The sequence below is a fragment of the Budorcas taxicolor genome, chromosome 9, assembly GCF_023091745.1.
Source record: "Budorcas taxicolor isolate Tak-1 chromosome 9, Takin1.1, whole genome shotgun sequence".
Lineage (NCBI taxonomy): Eukaryota > Metazoa > Chordata > Mammalia > Artiodactyla > Bovidae > Budorcas > Budorcas taxicolor.
Genome location: NC_068918.1, coordinates 93,755,437 through 93,775,990, shown reverse-complemented (window position 1 = coordinate 93,775,990; position 20,554 = coordinate 93,755,437). Strand labels below are relative to the sequence as shown.

At 55.6% G+C, this 20,554-nt stretch overlaps 2 protein-coding genes across 2 annotated transcripts in view; one reads left to right on the top strand and one right to left on the bottom strand.

Annotated features, from left to right (window-relative positions):
- SMOC2 (SPARC related modular calcium binding 2) overlaps window positions 1-399 on the bottom strand; it is a 161,240-nt gene extending 160,841 nt beyond the window's left edge. The window contains exon 1 of the mRNA XM_052645711.1: window positions 316-399. Within this exon, the coding sequence (XP_052501671.1) occupies window positions 316-399 (84 nt within the window). The remainder of the gene's footprint in view (window positions 1-315) is intronic.
- Window positions 398-15,904, top strand: LOC128053185 (skin secretory protein xP2-like). Its single transcript, XM_052645630.1, has 6 exons — window positions 398-721; window positions 12,066-12,169; window positions 13,628-13,719; window positions 14,690-14,862; window positions 15,408-15,591; window positions 15,795-15,904. The coding sequence occupies exons 1-6, from the start codon at window positions 398-400 to the stop codon at window positions 15,902-15,904; spliced, it is 987 nt and encodes a 328-aa protein (XP_052501590.1).
- Window positions 15,905-20,554: the final 4,650 nt, after the last annotated feature.

The following is a 20,554-nucleotide window of genomic DNA, read 5'->3' as shown; positions in this document are numbered from 1 at the left end:
CCCAGCAGAGCCGCCCTCGGACAGTCCACCGGGCGGCGCCCTGGCTCCCGGACCTGGTCTTCCGCGCGCGACCCTGCCCCTCGTGCGGGGGCGGCGAAGGGCCCGCGGAGCACCCCTTGCCGGTCCACCCGCGTCGGGGGGCCCCAGAAGCCGCGCGCGCCCCGCGGGCCGCCCAGGCCCCACCTGCTCGGGCCACGCGGGCGGGAGGGTCACCTGCTCGCGGCGCCTGAGCGCGGCGGCCGGAGGGGCCCCGGGGGACGCGGCCGGCCCCGTCCGGGCAGGAGGCGGCGCGCCCGGCGCCGCGGGCCCACTCACCGTGAGCGCCGAGAACTTCTGCGCGGGCGCCGGCGGGAGCAGCGCCGCGAGCAGCGGCAGCCAGCAGAGCCGCGGCAGCAGCATGGTGACCGGGCGCGGGCCGGCGCTCTCCGGCCCCGAGCGGGGCGCGCGGGCGGCACTCGGGCGGCGGCCGCGGAACCGGCGGAGGGGCTGCTCGGGTCCTCGTCCCCAGCGCTCCGGGCGGCCCGGACTCGACCAGCTGGCCCGGCGGTCCTCCGCGTCCTGCGGCGGCCCCGGCTGCTGTCAAATAACTCCGGAGCTTCCCGGATCCTCCTCCGCCCGCCCTCTCCGCCCTCCCGTCCCCTCCCCCTGCCCCACCTCCGGCGCGGCCGCTGCGCCCCGCTCGCTCGGCTCCGACGCCCGCTCCACCGAGCGGCCGCCGTGGGCGCGGGTCTGAGGGAGCTGGAAGTGGAGGGGACCCGCAGGGCTATGCGGCAGCCTGTGTGGGTGCTGCGTGTGCGCGTCCCCTTCCCCGCACACGCGCGGCCATGTGCACACACGCACACAGATGCACACAGGCGTACACGCTCTCGCGCGCGCGCGCAAGCCCTGGGACAGCAAGATACACCTCGTCCTGCCATCCCAGGGCGCTGATCCGGTCCTCGCAAGACTGGTCCTGCTGGCCGATTCACCGCCCCCCGCCCCCAGAGCTAACTCGAAGCCTAGGTCAGCCCCCAGTCCTCCTTGGGGCCCTGGACCTCTGGGCTCCAATGCCACCTCGTCCAGCCTAGCATTCGCCTCTCAACTTTACGGGAGGATTAGCTGGCTCTCTAGTAAGGGCAGCTGTGAGCAGGGCGCCCAGCGCAGTCCAGAAGGTTCAAGGCGGGTGGCATCTTTGCACACCTTTCCACAGGTGCACCCACTCTGGGATCTTGGGGGACCTAGAGATCTGGGGCCTGACCTGCAGGTAACCGGGACCTGGGGCAAGTGTGGCTGGCAGGAATGTGGCTGCTTCTAAACCCTTTCAGGCATTGATGAAGCCAGCATACGGGGTGTAGAGGACCCAGACTCCTTGGTGGAGACTGATGGGAAACCAAGAGAATTTTGCACGCCCAGACTCTGGACAGTACTCATCACAGACAACACTGCAGAAACAGTTTCTCCTCAGCTTACAACTTTACAGGAGAAAGCCCTGATTCTAGCTCACACAGAAAGCCAAGGGAGTGAAGATTCTGGAGAACAATGCTTCGATTGACTTGTCGGCACACCGAGAAAAAGAAGAAAACAGAAAATCCAAATCTGACTTTTAATCCCGTGTTTAATCCGAAGCTTTGGCAGTGCGTCGGGGGCTGTGTCAGCAGGCTCTGGGCCTGACCGTTGAGACAAAGCCTGGGCTATTCCAACCACGGGGTCCCACGCTGAGGTGTTTTCCGCATGAAAGAGACAGACAGAGGGCCATGGAAAGGGGGGGAGGAAATGTGTGTCTTCTCGAAAGAGGGCTGCTCTGTGAATTCTCATTCAAATTCCAGAGCCCAGAAAATCTATTAAGTATTATACTTAAACACATTCCTTCTGGCTTGAGGGCTCAGAAAGAAACTGTAATAAAACCGGGACTGCTCTGGGGTCCGAGAAAGAGGTGAGCAGAGCAGCTGCACGTGGGTAAGTGACTAGGGAATGCCGGTAGGGAGCGTCCTCAACAGTCGAGGGAGAATGCAGAGTAGACACTGCCTACTGCTGGCCTAAGATCGCCCAGAGAAGGAAACTTGCACCCAAACCTGGCGTGAACCCTTCAGCATTCGCTGCCAGAAATGTTGCTTTTACTTCCTGCATTACTGAGAGGACTGCAAGCTGACAGCTTAAATATTCATTTGCTGTTGTGCACTTTCCTGTAGAAGTCAAAAGATGGAAAACCCACTCATTCATTCACTCTGACAACGTCAAGAGGAAGAACAAAAGCAGAAGGCCAGCGGCTTAGCCGGACAGCGGGAGTGGCAGAAGCAGGCCCAGACCCCCGGTGCCCAGACCTGCCCTCTGCCTTTTGTCCTGCACCTCCTTTGAGGCCCAGAGGAGGAGGGCGGGAGTGGGGGGAGCAAAGAAGCGCCCCCCCACCCCCGGCTTGCAAGCCCTGTGCTCAAGAATCTCGGCGTTTCCCTCACGTATCAACCACAGACTCCTCAGGAAGTCCACACAGAGAAATGAAATGTGTTGTCCAGGACCGTCCAATGAGACACAGCCTTTGACAACTTGGGGGGGGGAGGGGGGCTCACAGCGCCCTGAATGCCAACTTCTAGCTCCTAAGAGAAGCTGGCAGCAGAGTTGGGAGACAGTCAGCTTCCATTTTTGCGGAGAAAAACAATACGTTTATTAAAAACACTGGGTTACTGTTGTGTCTGTCTGTCATTCTCCGCCGCTGAGAAAGTTATTCCTGGCGTGGAGGCCAGATGGGTGCTGCGTTAGCGAGAACAGCCACTTAGTCGAGAATCAAGACAGGAAGCAGCCGGCTCAGTGTTTTCCAGGCCGTTCCTATAGGACAGGCCGGCCCATCGAGGAAGTTCCCTTCTCTTGGAAATGTGGGGTTTTTTTTAAATTAGTAAGTGGATGAGGGCCCATTCTAAATTGTGGACTACGTATCTGGAATTTAACTTTTTTGTCACTGAAGAATATGAAGGAGAAACTAAGGACCCACTGTTCTAGCCATCCTCACATTTCCAAATCTACTTTCCCCCTTAGGCCACTAGCAAAATGCTCGATAAGGCATCCTGGCTTGCTTTTTAATTTCTTTCACTATGCCAAAACTGCCAAAGGACTTCTTTCTTGTTGTAGGCATGATATAATTTGTTGTTCAGCCGCTAGGTCACGTCCAACTCTGCAACCCCATGAACCGCAGCATACCAGGCTTCCCTGTCCTTGCCTGTCTCCCTGATTTTGTTCAAACTCATGTCCATTGAGTCAGTGACGCCATGCAACCATCTCATCCTCTGTCATCCCCTTCTTTTCTTGCCCTCAATCTTTCCCAGCAGTAGGCGTGATATAATGTAATTATTCTGACTAATTTGTATTTGGCCAGAAACTTCTTGTCAGCTCATTTTCCCACCTCAATAGGCAAAGCATAAGCTCTTTAAGCAAGTGTCCCTGTGAATTCTGTGTCTCCCAAATCTTACCAGGGGGTTGCCATCCCGAGGGTCACCCGCGGGTGTGAGCGAGCCCTGGCCAGCGTGCGTGCCCTGGACATCGTGCCCACTTCACCAGTCACCATCAGCCACTTACTAACATTTTCTCCCAGTTCCTGCTTGGCTCTGGCAGAAAGAGTCTTTGCAGCTCACTCGCTCTCCCCAGGTGGATTCTGCACAATCGCCCCCTCCTATCTCTGTGTGTTCTGCCAACCCTCAGACTGGCTCCAGAGTTTACCCCCAGACCAGAGGGTTGGCGTTTCTGGGAGTTTCTGACTCTTGGGTCTCTGCTTGGCCTCTTAGCCTGAAGTACCTGTGTCTTCCCTTAACTTTGTTCCCTTTGGCCCAGGAATGACCCTCACGTCAGTCCCGGGCTTTTAGCCCAAGCGCCCAACTCCAGAAACCCAAGCGCACGGAGGAGTCACAGGGCCTAGTTAGGCAGCGCCGGGCCCCACGACCATTAGACTCAGTCAGCAGGACAGGTTCCGTTAAAGCACAGACTGCGTGGACCCTAGTCTGTCTCAAGGCTCTCGTCCCTGTTTGTAGACATTTAAGTAACAGATAATCTGAAGTGTCTTTGTTCTCAGTAAAATCACGTGGACTGATTTCTTCTGCCATCTCACGATGCCTTATGATATGGATTAGGACAACGCTTTCAAGGCACTTTATGGACATTTTTAATGGATTGGAATTTGCTGGGTGTTTGATACAAGTCATCTAATTAACTCAGTGGAAACTCTGCAAAGCTCATATTTCACAGATGACAAACAATAAGGCCGAGATCCCTGGACAGCCCAGGTTTGCAGGAGCAGTGAGTGGCGGAGCAGGACCCTCACCCAGCTCTGACCCCGCAGTCTGCCTCTCCCCCTCACTATCCACAGCTCTGAGCTGCAGACACGCCATCACCGCCTTGCGCTGCTTGGCGTGTTGCTTCAGATCCACCACCAAACCAGTTATGAAAGCACTTCGCGGTTGTTTTGGATTCATTGGTGATGCTTCCACCCCACGGCAGCACTTTCCAATGGTAAACCTTTTTAACTTTTTCAAAGAAAGTTCTGTTTCACAAAGCCAAATACAAACTTGTGACTTTTACGGTGTGAACGTTCCCTCTAAAGGCGACAGGAGACAACTACATCGCTCTGAAAGTATGTATTTCTGTTGCCAGAGGCAAACCAGCCTAAGGAGCCACCCTCCCACCAGGCCAAACGTGAGGCAGCTGCCAGAGGCAGCACGGGGGTCTTGAAACAGGTTCGTGTCCACCACACTCAGAAGCTGTTTTTGCCTTTCTGTTCATGAAGCCACATTTATTAGTATATGGAACTTACAGAAGATAAGAGGTACAGAGCTAAAACAATAATAATTTTAAAAGCCCATCTCACCCAAAACTAGGATGGCAGGAGGCATGAAAGAGGAGAGAGGAGGAGCTAACTATTAATTAACACAGAGCAGCCAAGCTCCTCCCAACTCAGATGACCCAAACCACCTCTGGATTCTCCCTCCTCATTAACCACAATGTAGGCATCTTCCCCTCCTTTCTTTATGTGAGACCTGCCTTTAGGGGGAAGGAAAGGGTTTTAAACAGAAATACGACTTGCCAGGAATACTCTGAGACTGGTGGACCACACAGATGTGAGTTATACAGACAGAAAGCAGTGTGAGAAGATCCTCCCATAAAAAAGCCTTTCAATCACCTTCAGCGGCCACGCCCCCTTCCCTAGCCCAGTGCAAATGCCAGGACGGCATTCCATCAAAACACTCCTCTCCACCCCCACCCCACCCCGCCATTCCTGGTGATCCGAGCTGAATATTAAAATGCAGCCACACAAAGTTAGGAGAAGGAAGGAAATAACAAGGACAGAGTGGAAATCAGTGAAACAGAGACTGAAAAGACCGTATGAAAGATCGCCGGGGCTGAGAGCGGCTTCTCTGAAAAGACAGACTAACCTGACAGACCTTAATCTAGACCCACCAAGAGAGAAAGAGAGAGGACGCGAACAAATCAGAAATAAAAAGAAGTTACGACTGACACCACAGACATACAAACGGACATAAGAGATTCCTGTGGCCGATTACACGCCAAGTTGGACAGCCTAGGAGAAACGGGTAGATCCCTAGAAACATGCAGCCAACAAAAGCTGAATCATTAAGAAATAGAAAATCTTATTAGCAAGGAAATTAAGTCAGTAATCAAAAGCTTTCCAACAAACAAAGGTCTAGGACCAGCTTGCTCCTTTGGTGAATTCTATCAAACGTTCAAAGAATTAATTAATTGCCACCAAACTCTTCCAAAAAATAGAACAGGAGGAATACCTCCCAACTCACTTTCCCAGGCAAGCATCATTCTGATATGAAATCAGACAAGGATGCCACCTGGAAAGAAAATTACAGGCCAGTGTCCCTGATGAATATATCAAACAGATGTAAAAATTCAAAAGAGAATGTTAGCAAACCTAATTCAACAATACATTGAAAGGATCACACAGAATGATCAAATGGGATTAATGCCAGGGATGCAAGGATGCTTCAACATCCATAAATCAGTCAGCACGACATGCCATTTCAACAAGATGAAAATATTAAAACGTATATGATCATCTCAATAGATGCAGAAAATGCCTTTCCACTTATGATAAAAACTGTCAACAAAGGGGTTATTGAGGGGTCGTGCCTCACCATAATATGGGTCATGCATGACAAGCCCACAGCTAATATGCCCAAAGGTGAAAAGCTGAAAGCTTTTCCCCTACGATCAGAAACAAGACAAGGACACACTCTCACCACTTTTATCCAGCACAGTGCTGGAAGTCTTGCCCACAGCAATTAGGCAAGAAAAAGACAAGTGACCCCAATTGGAAAGGAAAAGTAAAATGCTACTATTTGCCGATGACATAGTATTATACACAGCAAACCCTAAAGACTCCACCAAAAACTGTTAGAACTAATAAACAAGTTCAGTAAAGTTGCTGAAAGCAAAACCAACACACAAGAAATGTCGTACTTCTTTGCAGCAATGACAAGCTATCAGAAAGAGAAGTCAAGAAAACACTCCCATTCCAACTGTACCAAAGACAGTAAAGTGTCTAGAATTTGAGCAGGGAGTGAGAGAGCTGTGCGCCGAAGGTCAGCCATGAAAGGAAGTGAGCACAGCCTAATGGAAAGATGCTGCAAGCTCCATAGGTTGGAGGAACGAACGCTGTTGAGAAGTCCATACATCCAGAGTAACAGACAAATTCAACAGAATCCCTATCAAAGTTCCAACAGTATTTTTCACAGAAATAGAACAACTGTACATTTTTCACAGATCCGTAGAAGACCCCAAATAGCCAAAGCAACATTGAGGAAAAAGAACAAAACTAGAGGCACCATACCCCTTGATCTCAGATAATATTACAAACCTATCGTAATTAAAACCGCATGACATTGCAGAATCATAGATCAATGGGATAGAATACAGCCCAGAAATAAACCGATGTGTATTTGAGTGATTAATTTGCAGCAAAGGACCTAAGAATATACAAGGGGGAAAAGAATGACTCTGGCCCCCTATCTCACAGCATACACAAAAATTAATTCAAAATGGATTAAAGACTTGAATATAAAACCTGAAACCATAAAAATCCTATGAGAAAACAAAGATAGTAAGCTAGCTGACATCAGTCTTGCTGATGAGATGTTCAGCACAAGAAAATGTGTGTCTTTCAGTTTTACGGGAGATATATATATATATATATACACATAATAAAATATATAATATATATATAATACTTTTTATATAAAATATATATAGTCAAAATTATTTCCATGAAAACACATCATGATTTACTAGGAGAGAATGGAATCTCAACTATTTGGATCGAATCCATTACCTAGAAGGTGGTTCAACGATACCAAAGAAATCTGCTTTAATCAGACAATGCAATTAACATTACAATTTCTTGAGCATCAGCTTCATGTTTGACTAAGGGAGAATCTGTAAGTGCTCGAACTTTTGAAGAGGATCATTTGAGGGCTGGTCAGCAGGAAAGTATGGCTGAAACCATTTTGCCAAAATTGATTTTTTGTTTATTTAGTGTTGGGGATCAGGATCATTAGGGCTTCCCTGGTGGGAAGCCAAGAATCCGCCTGCAGTGCAGGAGACACAGGATCAACCCCTGGGTCAGGAAGATTCCCTGGAGAAGGGAACGGCAGCCCTGGGTCGGGAAGAGCCCCTGGAGACGGGCACGGCTGCCTACTCCAGTGTTCTTGCCTGGAGAATCCCACGAACATCAGCATCATCCGGGGCAGTTTTCAGTCCTTTGTTTATTTTTAGAACTATTTTGTCATTTTAAGAATTCGTCATTTTATTTTACAACGCTTCAATGTTTTCCTACATTTCTAAGTTTTCCACCTATAACATGTTTAAATATAGAAAACACAGTCAGCGGGAGGCATGCGGTTATTTTTTCTGCCACTGTGACAGGAGAAAATGCTTCCGATGAAGCCGCAGCACAGCACAGTCTGACCAGCGGTTTAGAGCCCGTCCCCAGGAGACAGGCCAAAACGCACAAAGGCGGGGGTCTGCCCTCTGCCGCTGGAGGAGCGCTGATGACGGACATGGGGCTTGTTTTATATTTAGGCTTGTTGCCTTTGTTTGCTCACCAGGGAAGAAAAGAAAGAAAGAAACGAGGAGTCAGAACAGCAGCCAGTGGCCGTGGTCGGGACCCCCTGCTCTCTCAGGAATCCCCCCAAAGCAAGGACGGCAGAGCTCGAGGCCAACAAGCTACAAGGGCGGGAGAGCAGAGAAGGAGCCGGTGCTGGGGAGACCGAGGAAGCCAGGCGGCGGGCGTGGGAGCGACCTGATCTGCGCAGAGGGAGAGGCCTGGGGACCTGCGTGGTGTCTTAAGGGGGCTGGAGCCTGCAGGGGAAGCTCTGGCCCCAGGAGGGGAAGGCAGGGCCTGGCCACAGCAGGGGCGAGGGGCCGGGTCACGTGCAAGGGTTGGCATCCCCTGCTCCCGCCCCATCGGTCCCCGAGAGCTCGCTGGTCAGCAGGAGGGAGGTCTCCAGGAAGATTCTGGCCATGTCTCCCCCGAGAAGAGGGCAGTGGCAGGGCGGGCCAGCCTCCCCGCACTTGGGACCGCGGCTGCCCAGGTCTCAGCCCAGCCTGTGGGGACAGGACCCCTGGGGGTCTGGACCGCGGCCGCCCGGGTCTCGGCCCAGCCTGTGGGGACGGGACCCCTGGGGGTCTGGGGGGCGCTCTCGTGGGGAAGTCATGGCAGAAACCAAGCACGTGGGCGGGGCCTGTGTGGGCCTGGCCGGGACTCAGCCTCCCAGCATCAGTCACAGGGGCCCACGCGCCCCAGGAGCCAGAGCTAGACCCTGGGCTTTTCCAGAGCAGCTTCAGATAGGAAAGAATAAATCCACAGGGATCGTTTGGCCTAGCAGAAATGGAAAGTGCACTGGAAGGTCGAAAGGCAAAGGTGAAGAGACGGAAGTACACAGGCCTGGAAATGGGAGCACCTGCTGGATCTCCCCAGATCGTCTCAGGGCACATCAGCTGCCCTGGTGCCCGGGGGCCTGGGTCAGGGCCAGCCCCCTCACCCCGCCCGCCCACCACCCCAGAGCTGCTCCTCCGCTCCCTGCCTGCTCGGCCCAGCTCGCTACAGTGCAAGCTTCCTTCCCGCTGGGAGGCTGCGACAGACACTGTGTCTCCGAGTCCCCTCCAGACACACGGGAGGTTTCTCTGGGGTGGTTACCCAGTTAAAAATGGAGGCCTGAGAGGCAGATACTGTGGTGGATGCTGCACTGGAACCAACTTTGAAAGGTGGAGAGGCTTTCTTTTATTTTACTTTATAATTTATTGAAGTATAGCTGATTTAGAGTATAGTATAATGCTGTGAGGTTCAGAGGTACAGCAAGATGATTCAGTCACACACACACACACACATTATTTTTCGAGTCTTTTCTGTTCTAGGTTATCACAGCATTAAACAGTTCTCTGTGCAATACAGGAGGTCCCGGCTGTTGTTGTTATTCAGCCGCTAAGTTGTGCCCGAGTCTTTGCAACCCCATGGAGTGTAGCACGCCAGGCTTCCCTGTCCTTCACTACCTCCCAGAGTGAGAGAGTCGCTCAGACTCACGTCCACGGAGTCGGTGATGCCATCCACGCACGTCATCCTCTGTCGTCCCCTTCTCCTCCTGCCCTCAGTCTTTCCCAGCACAGAGTCATTTCCCACGAGTCAGCTCTTGCATGGTGGCCAGAGTACTGGAGCTTCAGCTTCACCATCAGTCCTTGGTGTTTGTCGGTTTTATGCACAGCAGTGTATGTCAGTCCCTAGCTCCTAAACCACAAGGCCTCCCCTCGTGACTCAGCTGGTAAAGAATCCACCGGCAGTGCGGGAGACCTGGGTTTGATCCCCAGGTTGGGAAAATCCCCTGGAGAAAGGAGAGGCTGCCCACTCCGGTGTTCTGGCCTGGAGAGTCCCATGGACTGTGTACACCAGGGGTTCACAGAGTCGGACACGACCGCATCTTTTTCAGCCCCTAATCTGTCTCCCCACCGCCGTCCTGCTCTGTGACTGCGTTTGTTCACTGTGAGTCTTTCAGTGTATAAATTAGCTCATTTGTGTCAGTTTTTTCGATTCCACATGTAAGTGATGGAGTGTGGTAATTTTCCTTCTCAGCCTGACTTACTTTGCTTAGCAGGATAATCTCTAGGTCCATCCGCGTTGCTTCAGATGGCATCACTTCATTCCTTTGTATGGCTGAGTAATATTCCACTGCATATGTACACCACATCATCGTTATTCACTCACCTGTCATTGGACACTTCAGTTGCTTCCATGTCTTGATATTGTGCACAGTGGTGCTATGAACACTAGGGTGCATAAATCCTTTCAAATTAGAGTTTTCATCTTTTTCAGGTATATGCCCAGGAGTGGGATCATATGGCAGCTCTATTTTCTAGATAGAGTCTGTTTCTAGATAAGGAAATAGCTCATGGAAGTGTGAGTTGATCAGAGTTCCATGACCAGAAGAGCTCATGAAATGCTAGTGGCTAATAAAGTTTCATGTGCAAAGTTAGGCCCAGTGGTGAGTCTCATATTTCAGGGGTGAGAGGTGCGGGGATCTGCTTCTTATGCAGGCAGTCATGTGAGCAGCCCTCCTTCTGTCTTGCTCACTGTACGAAACTTTGCAAACACTGGGGCAACCCCGCAGCGAGCAAGTCCACGGGAGCCACTTTTCCAGCAAAGTCTGCTGACACTGCGGACGGGTCACTTTCTGCGGCTCTCACACCAGGTCACACACTTGCCCTGTTTTCATCTTTGCACTGGTGACCTGCGGTCAGTGATGCTCTGTGTTCCTACAGGGCTCGTTTTGGGGTGCCAGGAACCTCGATTACATGCGTGAACTTAGCTGATGATGTTGCGTGTGTTCTGACTACCCCACAGACCCCCCCATCCCCCATCCCCCCCTCCTCAGGCCTCCTTGCCCCCTGAGACACAGCAGTATTGAAATTAGGGCAATGAACAGCCGTACAACGGCCTCTACGTGATCAAGTGCAAGGGAGAGTCACCGGTGCAGCAAGCTTTGCTCTCGTCTTGTTGCACAGAATTGCTGCAGACACCTCGCCTTCAGCAGCCCCCACTCTGATCAGCCAACAGCCTCAACATCAAGGTGACAAGATACCAACTCAGTGAAGGCGCAGATGACAGCTAGCATTTTTAACAATAAACTGCTCTTATGTTGGAGTGTGTGCGGTGTTTTTTAGACGCAATGCCATTGCACCCTTAGACTACACTGCTGTGTGGACAGAACTTCTATCTGACCTGGGAGGCCAGACAGCACCTGTGGCCTGCTTCACTGCGATAGCTGCTGTAACGCAACGTTCAGGAGCCAAACCTTCCCTGTCTCCAGGATGTGCTCGTGTTAGATAGGATCCTCCCGGGAAACAGCACATAAATAAATATATACACATACACACAAGGGGAGAAAGAGATCAACTGATTGATTTGAAGGTGTTGGCTGACTTGACTGTGGGTGTTGGAACATCCGAACTCTGCAGGGAAGGCTGGCAGTCAGTGGCCCAGGATGAGCAGATGCCCAGGATAAGGAGAATTCTGCCCTCCTTGGGGAACCGCAGTCTTTCCTCTTAGTGTCTTCAACTACTTAGACACGGCCCACCCACATGGAGGGCCACCTGCTTTGTTTACAGTGAGATTTAAATGTTAATCTCATCTGAACATGGCTTCACAGCAACACCTAGGCAGACGCTTGCCCCAGCACTGGGCACTGCGGCCCAGCAAGTGGGCCTGTGAAATTCACCACCCCAGTCAACACAGGTTCTCGAGGTGGGAGTGACGTCAACAGTGAAGTTGTAGCTCTGGCGCATAGCGAAAGCGGCTCTTTAGGAAGAGATCTCGGACAGCACACGGTTTATCAGCAGCATCGTAAACAAATGCAATGAAATGGCCACTACATGGAGCTTTGGCACCACAAGAGGGCCTTCTCCGGGGAATCCCCTGCCTCCCAGGACAGCGCAGATAAGAAACTCTGGTCCGCAGCAGCCAGAGCGGACAGTCCACTCCACGGAGGGTCTGCACGCTTCGCCTTTTCCTCCTGGTGTTTCCTGCTCCTTAACAGGGTCCAGAGGGGGACAGGGAGCAAAAGGGCTCGTCCGGGGGAGGCCCCACGAGCCCCGCTGGAGGGCTGGCAAAGAAAGCCGTGACAGATGACAACGAGCACAGGCCTCGAGCTCGCTCGTTGTTGACGGCATCACGGACTGCCTCAGCCCTGTATTCATAGCTCCCAGGTGGGGGTGGCTGTAGTAGCAGAGAACAGTCTAAGTGCCAACACGCATTGCTTTAAGCGTGTGAAAGAGGAGGCCACAAACCTCAGCTGGTGGTATAAGGTGGCACTCAGAGAGGCCTGGGGCGTGCTGAGCAGACACTGGAACTTCGTCCCCTCCGGGGAGGCGGGTCAGGACGGCCCTCTGGGAGCAGGGAGGCTGTCTCTACCTGGGTCTCGGTTCTGTGCGTGTTCATTCCACCACACTTTCAGCTGTGTGTGCATCTGTGTGTTAGTCACTCAGGCGTGTCCGACTCTTTGTGACCCCGTGGACCATAGCCCGCCAGGATCCTCTGTCCCTGGAATTCTCCAGGCCAGAATGCTGGAGTGGGTAGCCATGCCCTCCTCCAGCGAATCTTCCCAACCCAGGGATTTGCCCGGGTCTTCTGCGCTACAGGCAGATTGCTTACCATCTGAGCCAGGTATGCATATGCTCATAATTTACCCCTGCCCTTTCATTCAAATTTCCCTGCAGGCTTTGTGTTTCCAGCCCCAGAGCGACCTCTGTGTCTTGTCTGAAAGCCTCCTGTTTACTCCAAGACCCTGAGAGCCAGGCCTTGTCTGAGAGCCGCTCAGCAGCCAGCACGAGGCATCTTCTTTCCGAACGCTCGTGAGCGACAGCTTTGGCAGTCACGTGTGTGTGAGAGCCACCCAGACGTTCGATCAGTCATTTCCACTTATCAGCTGAAATGGTGTTTAGTCTGCGGATGTTTGTTGAAACGTATAATGAATAGGATGTCACGCTGGCGGCAATTCATTAAGCAGCAAAAAAGTTAGCTTGAGCCCCAAGATATTTACAAATCACAGATCCCACGAAGGACAGCGCCTGCAGCCAGAATATGCAGCGACCTCGCGAAGCAATGGCTTAAAAATCCATACAGGAGCAGGCGTGCCACTCAAGAGGACACGACGTGGAAGCACATGAAGGACATGCGGGGTCCTCAGCCAGCAGGGAGAGGCGCGTCAGAACCAGCCGGGACCGCGGTGCACGGAGCAGAGGGCTGAGTGACAGACAGTGAGGGCCCCAGGCGCCCGGGGCTGGGGTGCTCACTGCCCTCGGGGCGGGGCCAGAGGGTGAGCACGCTGGAAGGCCGCCCGCGGGAGGGTGGCGATGTGAGCGGTCTGACCGTCCCCCGCCCCGTTGCCGCCCAGGCTCTGCAGGGCACAGGATCGCATCTGAGAGTCTCGCCCCCGGAACGCTGAGAAGCGCCCTCGGTTATCCCCGACGGTGATGCCAGACGCTCTAAAGTCGGAGCCTCTCCTCCGGCGCTCCCCAGGCCCCGCCCTCCCCGATCCTCCCGGATCCTCCCCGATCCTCCCCAACCCCGACCCGGCCCCTGCCTTTTGTCACTTTAAAGTCCGCTGGAGAGGTCCAAGCGGCTGTGGGAACCCGCCGGGCCCCTGAGCGTCCGGCCCGCCAGCTCCTCCATCCGCCCCTTCGCCCAGGCCGGTGCCCCCCACCCCCGCGGCCGGGGGCTTCCTCCTCTCCATCCCGAAGCGCAGACTGAGGCCCCCGGGGGTGGCCCCCACCCCGCGCTGCGCCTCTGGGGACGGCAGGGGGCGGCGTTCCTCGCGCAGCCCGGGCCTCGTTCCTCCTTAGTCTCACTGTTGTCCGGCTGCAGCTCTCTGTTTCGCAGGCTCCACACTCGCGCGGCGCGAGGTTCAAGACCCCCGTGTTTTAGGGGCGCCAGTCCTCCGGGGAGGACCGCCGGCTCCTCCGCCGCTGCTCTGTCGCTCCGCTTCTCGCGGCACGCGTGTGGTCTCAGGCGGGGCCCGCGGCCGCACACGCCTCGGGGCCTCGGGGCCCCTCTCGGAGGACCTGGAGGGGAGGGCAGTGTATTAGTCGGGGCGGGTGGGGACCAGGAAAGCCCGGAAATCACGGACTTAAAGGGGATACGTCCACGGGGCCTCTTTAATACTCGTGCTGTGAGTGGATTGTGCACGTTCAGAAAGAAAAAGAAAGGTGATTTTATATCGGAAAAGGGGCTTGGCTGCTAGCTCAGTTGGTGAAGAATCCGCCTGCAATGCGGGAGACCTGGGTCCAATCCCTGGGTCGGGAAGATCCCCTGGAGAAGGGAAAGGCTACCCACTCCAGTATTCTGGCCTGGAGAATTCCACGGACTGTGTAGTCCACGGGGTCGCAGAGTCGGACAGGACTGAGCGAGTTTCACTCTGTATCGGAAGGTGGTGTAGGTGTCGGTGGCTGCTCTGCTCAGGTGTGTCACGTGGCCTGGAGACTTGAGGGGGCAGCTTTCTGGGCCCGCAGGCCCACTCCCGCCGGGACTCCGCTGCACCCGCGCCGCTGTCCCACCTCTGGGAGAAGGTGTGTGGAGGCCACGCCCTTCCTCAGCAGCCCGCCTTTCCCTGGGCCCGAGGGTCAGGCACCTGGATCTCAGCCTGTGTCTGGTCTGTCTGCACAGCGGGCCGGCGTCCAGGCCCCCGGGAACCACGGGCAGAACTAGCTCCAATTCAGCGTGTCGGGGGCTGTGGTGGGGCCCGGCCCCTGAGAAGGCTCACCCACCCGCAGGGCCCCCGCCAGCAGACAGTGGATGCGAGGGCGGCCGGCTCCAGGCGGGCGCAGGGCTCCTGCTGCGTGAGTCCCTGGCGGCGACCGCACCCAGGGCTGAGAGCCGCGGACACTCCCCAGGAGTCTGTAGGACGGATTCCGAGAGGGGCTGAGGGTCACCAGTGGAGACCTAAGATCTCGGCTTCCAGGCGCTGGGGAACCTGGGCAGCTTCACCCACTCCTCTCTCCTTGGCGCATCAGCCGCACAGACACGCTGGAAGCCACACGCCCAGGGCCTGCGGTGTGCCCCCCCTTTCTTGGGAGGCCAGCCAGCTTGTGTATCCCAGGCTGACATTCCAGGAATCCCGGGAGCTGGCCCCTGGACGCAGCGGGGGGCATTTTCACCTGGGTCCTGAGCAGGCTGGGCCAGCAGTCTCCCCCGGGGCTGCCCCCGAGCGCGGGGTGATGCCCGGGAGACGCACGTCCCCTTCTAGGACCCGAGCGTGGTGCTCCCTGCGGCCGCGGCTTCTCCTCCCCGGTCGCAGGTCCTCCTGTCCTCCCCACGGGCTCCGGGGCACCTCCTGGTGTAGACGACATGAGAGTCCAGGGGATGCTGACTCTCCCTGAAATAGGAGCCATCTGGTCAGGAGTCGGCGCGGGCCCCCAGGACCGGCTCAGCAGCCGCCCTGGTGAACGTGGATGCCGGGCCTGCTGGGCCAGACGTGAACGGGCTTTGTGTCCCGCCCGGCACAGCGAACGTGCCCAGCAGCGGCCAGCAGCACAGCGCCCCACTGGCCTGCGGCCCGGCAGTGCCAGGTAGGTAATCTCACCTTTCATCAGCACAGGAGAATTCTTGGCTCATTTTACACCCATTTTGCCTCTTCTTCAGCCCACCTGGGACGTGTACAGCTTTTGACATGTCTTGGAGGAAGTTTGCTTTACAAGATGGAGGGGAATTGAGGAGGAGAAAGACAGGACTCCTGAGAGCTCACTGTTCACCAGGGCGCCTGTGTCCGCAGGGCTGAGCTTGGGGATGGAGCCACGGGCACTGGCCTTCTGCCCGCCCGGCCTGCCGTCCACCCTGCAGTGCCCCACCCGCCGCGTGCGCCAGGGTTCTGGAACGCTCTAAGTCGACCGTTTCTGCACGGATTGAAGTGCCCCCAGCTTCCAGAAATTCTAACGTGGTTCTGAGGAAAACTTAAGTAGATGTCGAATTAATCCCTAGCAGTAGCTCAGCATCTCTTCCTCTAAGGACAGAGCGTGTGTGCGTGTGAGAGAGAGAGGAGAGCACCTGGAGAAACCTCCCCAAACGGCTCACTCCGTTTTAAGACATTCAACCCACGTGGCACGTGATTTTCATTTTTGCTGGGCGACTGCTCACTGGACACGATGCCCTCCTGGCCAGTTTGGCTCCCCCACACGCAGAAAGCCCTGCCCTTCCCACTCACACCCAGGCGTACTTCCTGATACCGGAGGCAGGCCCAGGGACCCACAGGGCAAGCAGATTGCAGGGCCCACACCCCCAGCATCGTCCAAACAAGAACGGGCATCGGTAGGGAGGACCCATGAGCCCGGACGTGGCCCCAGCAGTGTGGACCGCGGGCAGAGGCAGCTCAGACTCACCCTGCGGGTTCTTTCTTTCCTCCGGCTGTGAGGAAGCGTCCTGGCAAATCCCATGCTGCTTTGAGCCAACTTTTAAAATACCTGATAAATATCTAATGAAGAGCTCGTGTGCCAAAAAACCATTTGTGCTTTTATTATAAAGATGTATTTCTTCTTCACCAGGGCCTTGCCATGTTAACTCCAAACCTGGCTCTCTGAGCGGGTGCTGCTGAGCCGTCTGGTGGGCTGCCAGAAGCAATCCGGGGCCGGGCAGGGGTCCAGGTGGGAGCGAGGGCGTCTGGGTCAGACTCGGTGCCGCGAGGAGAAGCGGAGAGCAGCGAGGAGAGGCAGGCCCGGGCATCTGACTTGGAGCCCCGCCACACGCATCCGACACACTGCGCAGAGCCGCACGCATAGGCCAGCACCCCCCGGCCCCCCGGGACCGTGGGGAGCACACGTAGAACTAGGGCGGGGCCGGGGCCGGAATTCAAGGACAGGCACCTTCGGCAGCAGTTGGAAGGCGCGCAAAATGCCCTCCAGGCTGGACACTGCAAGTGACACCAGTCTCCACCTCCTGCTCTGAAGTGAGGAGAGCCTCCCGAGCCCCCCAGAGGCTGGACCCCAGAGCAGCCCCGAGGGCCTCCTCCCCACGAGCTCGTGGTTCCCCCATGCAGAGGCCGGGTCTGGGCCAAGGCCTGTGGTCGGGGCAGGAGGCGTGGTGGCTTCCTCCCCACTCTCCGGCTCTGATCACAGCTCATGATTAGCCTTTCACAGTCCTGCCTGTCAAAGCCCCAGGACCTTCTGACCTGTGCTGGGGTCGCATACCCAAGCCCTTGGTTGGGGGGGGGTCACCCCCTGGGCCCCCACCCCACCCAGGCCCACCTGGAGAAGCCCCCAGGGTCCCATCATGTCGCCCGCTGGGCTTGCTGGGGGGCTTCCTGGAAAAGCCCTGTTGTCCCTCTTGTGCCGTTGCCGCCCCTCTGATCCTGGGTCTGGCCTCGCGGGAGCTGTGGTGGGTGCCTGCCCCCTGCCCCGGGAGCCGGCCGCACGTGCGGGCGGTGCAGGCGGAGCAGGGGCAGCGGGCCACTGAGCTGCTCTGCTGTGTGGTTCTTCAGTCTCTCAGCTCTGTCCATGGGCTGCCTCACGCTAGGTTCCTCTGTCCGCAGGGTTTCCCAGGCAAGAACACCGGAGTGGGTTGCTATTTCCTTCTCTAGGGAATCTTCCCAACTCCAGGGCTGAACCCATGTCTCCTGAATTGGCTGGCAGATTCTTTACCACAGAACCACCCGGGAGAGCCCATTGATGGAGAAGTGAAAGTCGCTCAGTCGTGTCCAGCTCTTTGTGACCCCATGGACTGTATAGTCCATGGAATTCCCCAGGCCAGAATCCTGGAGTGGGCAGCCTTTCCCTCCTCCAGGGGTCTTCCCAACCCAGGGATTGAGCCCAGGTCTCCCACATTGCGCGAGGATTGTTTACCAGCTGAGCCACCAGGGAAGCTCACTGATGGAGAGGTCACTGTTAATCGATAGACAGGTCTCCTCTTTATCTAGGTAGAGCATCCTGCGAGAGCAGGAAGCCGGTGTCGCTTGTGAGTCGGTTTGCAACCAGGATCACTGTTCAGCACTGGGGACAAGACACAAGACCCAAAGGCGAGTCTGAGTCTGATTAAAGCTCACGGCGCCTGTGGACACCGGAGGAAACATTTGCATGACAATGTGTCAGCAGCTGCAAACTGAAATGGTTAAAAAAAGACCCTTACTTCTTCGGGGGTGTGTGTGGATAAACAGATCAGGCTGATGCTGGTGAATCAAGCAGGGCTTTAAAGGAGGAACGTGGAGCTACGTCTTCCAGCAGCATGACTGGCAAAGCCAGAAGCAGAAAGCACCGCAGCCGAGAGAAACACCGGCTCCCCGTGCGCCTGCGACCCCCCACCCACGCATCCCCTGCCCCCTGCACAACCCCCCTGCCCTCATGTGCACCCCTAGCGCCCCCCCAACCCCCGCATGCCCCCCGACCCCCCTGCCCTCATGCGCACCCCTAGCGCCCCCCTGCCTCCCACATGCCCCCACGACCCCCACACCCCGCCCCCCCGGGCTCACAGGACCCCTCTCCTCTGAGCACGCACCCCACCCTGCACAGAACAGAATTCTGCCCTGCAGTCGGGTTTACCTGAGCACGCACCCCACCCCGCACAGAACGGAACTCTGCCTGCAGCCAGGTTTACTCACAGACTCACATTATAATCCTGTATTCGTGACTCATAACGTTCTGAAAACTTTTTGGCTGAGACCATTTAGTCTTTTTTTTTAACCTCCAAAGAGGTGATTTTGTGTGAATATTTAAGACCGAACAGAAACTGTGTTTTATTTTCGAGTCATGAGAGAGTATTTTTAAAAATCGTCTTCTTCGCCCTCCGACATAATTTCTAAGTGGTAAAGCCAATTATTTAGATTTCATTAGCTTCTGGAGCAGGTCTGGGCTCTCCCTGCGACCGGCCTGCTTCGTTTGTGGACACAGTCTGTATTCATATCCACCAAAGGGCTACCGATTTGTCATTTTCTCGCCAGAATGATGACGCTGGTCCTCAAATATCAGAGCCCCTCCAACTTCAGCGGGTGAAAATGCCAGGAGTGAGAGCTGGACCAGCCGTTCGAAGGGCCCCACGGGACGGTCATCAGGGCCAGGCCTCCCCAGGGTGGTCTGATCCACGCGGCCTCCACTGTGCGGGATAGCAGGCAGGCCATCGGACCAGGGAGGCATCTCAGGACATCCCTGGGGTCCATCCGTTGCGTCCCCTTGAGCACACGGAGCTTGCAGGGGAGCCAGGGAGGGGGCACGTGGCTGGGCAGCCCCAAAGGTGGAGCCCAGGTGCAGGAAGACGCGTGTCCTCGGCCCGGGTAGGGGAGGGCCCTGGTAGGGGGAGGCTGCACCCACAGCAGGCTTTCTCCTGCTCACACCTACCCTCTTTGTGCTGGACTGAACTGTGGCCCCCTCTACATGCACGCACCCACGCCCTGCCCCCCAGCAAGGCTGAACGTGGAGCTGGGTCTTCAGGGGGTTAGTAGGTCAGCTGAGGTCACGGCCCAGCAGGCCTAAGTCCCTGTGAGAAGAGAGGAGACACGGAGCCCCAGCCCTGGGCTCTCCACACACAAGGCCACGTGAGGACACAGCCGGAAGGCAGCCGTCCACGAACGAGCCCGAGAGAAGGGCCCACCAGAAACCACCCCTGAGGACACAGCAGTCCCGGACGTCCAGTCTGCAGGGTGTGGGAGCATACCGTCTGTCCTGGGAGCCACCCATCAGTGGAATTCTGCTTCAGAGTCAAGCGGAGACACCATGTCCCCCTTAGAAGGGCAGGTGGCCTTCGTGAGCAGAGACCCAGGAGTCAGAGACAGCTCGCCCCTGCAGCCACCTGTGCGCCCAGCTGTCCAGCACGTGACCCGGGGTCAGCTCTGAAGATGCAGCTAGCATGGTTCTCTGCATTCTCCAGGATCCAGGCTGCATCTGGTGTCGGTCATCTTTCTGTCAAAATCCAGGAAAACCATGAAATCTCATCTCCCTGCATCCACAGAAGGAAGCATTTCGAAGCAGACTTTCCATAAAGAGCATCCACGTGTATGCAAGCTGCATCGCTCGGTCGTGTCTGATGCTGTGCGACCCCCTGGACTGTGGCCCGCCAGGCTCCTCCATCCGTGGGATTTCCCCGGTGAGGATACTGGAGTCGGGTGCCATGCCCTTCTGCTCCCTGTTAAAGGCAGAGACCAGAGGCAACAGAGGAATGCAACCTGTGGGCCGGGGCGCCTCTCCGTCTAAACCTTACGGGGTGTGACTGGAGGCTGGGAGCGCCCTGTAAACATCTCCCCAGGTTTGTCTTGGGAGGATAGGTCAGCACCCAGGATTCCTAGCTCCCCCGCCCCCCACCAGGAGACACAGAAGCAAGAATCAGGCTGGAGCTGAGCGAGGCAGCAAGGAGCTTTCCCTGTTCGCTCTCCTGGCTGAGGATCAGAACCACACAGCAGCTACCAGCATATTTTTAGCTTTTCTCATAAATATTTGACTTAAATCTTTATTAAAATGCATATGATTCATTCCGTAATTGTGGCTCGGTCTTTCTCAGTGAATCGTTCAGTGTTTGACAGTTTCTGGACAGAAAAAAGAACTTTCAGGTATAATCCGG

What these genes read in the sequence shown, in the direction of transcription:
- LOC128053185 (XM_052645630.1), top strand. Translation starts at nt 398, where the DNA reads ATGGTGACCGGGCGCGGGCCGGCGCTCTCCGGCCCCGAGCGGGGCGCG. An exon ending in GGGCGCAGGGCTCCTGCTGC is followed by an intron (nt 14,863 to 15,407) that starts GTGAGTCCCTGG and finishes TCCCTGAAATAG; the next exon opens with GAGCCATCTGGTCAGGAGTC. An exon ending in CTGCGGCCCGGCAGTGCCAG is followed by an intron (nt 15,592 to 15,794) that starts GTAGGTAATCTC and finishes CTGTGTCCGCAG; the next exon opens with GGCTGAGCTTGGGGATGGAG.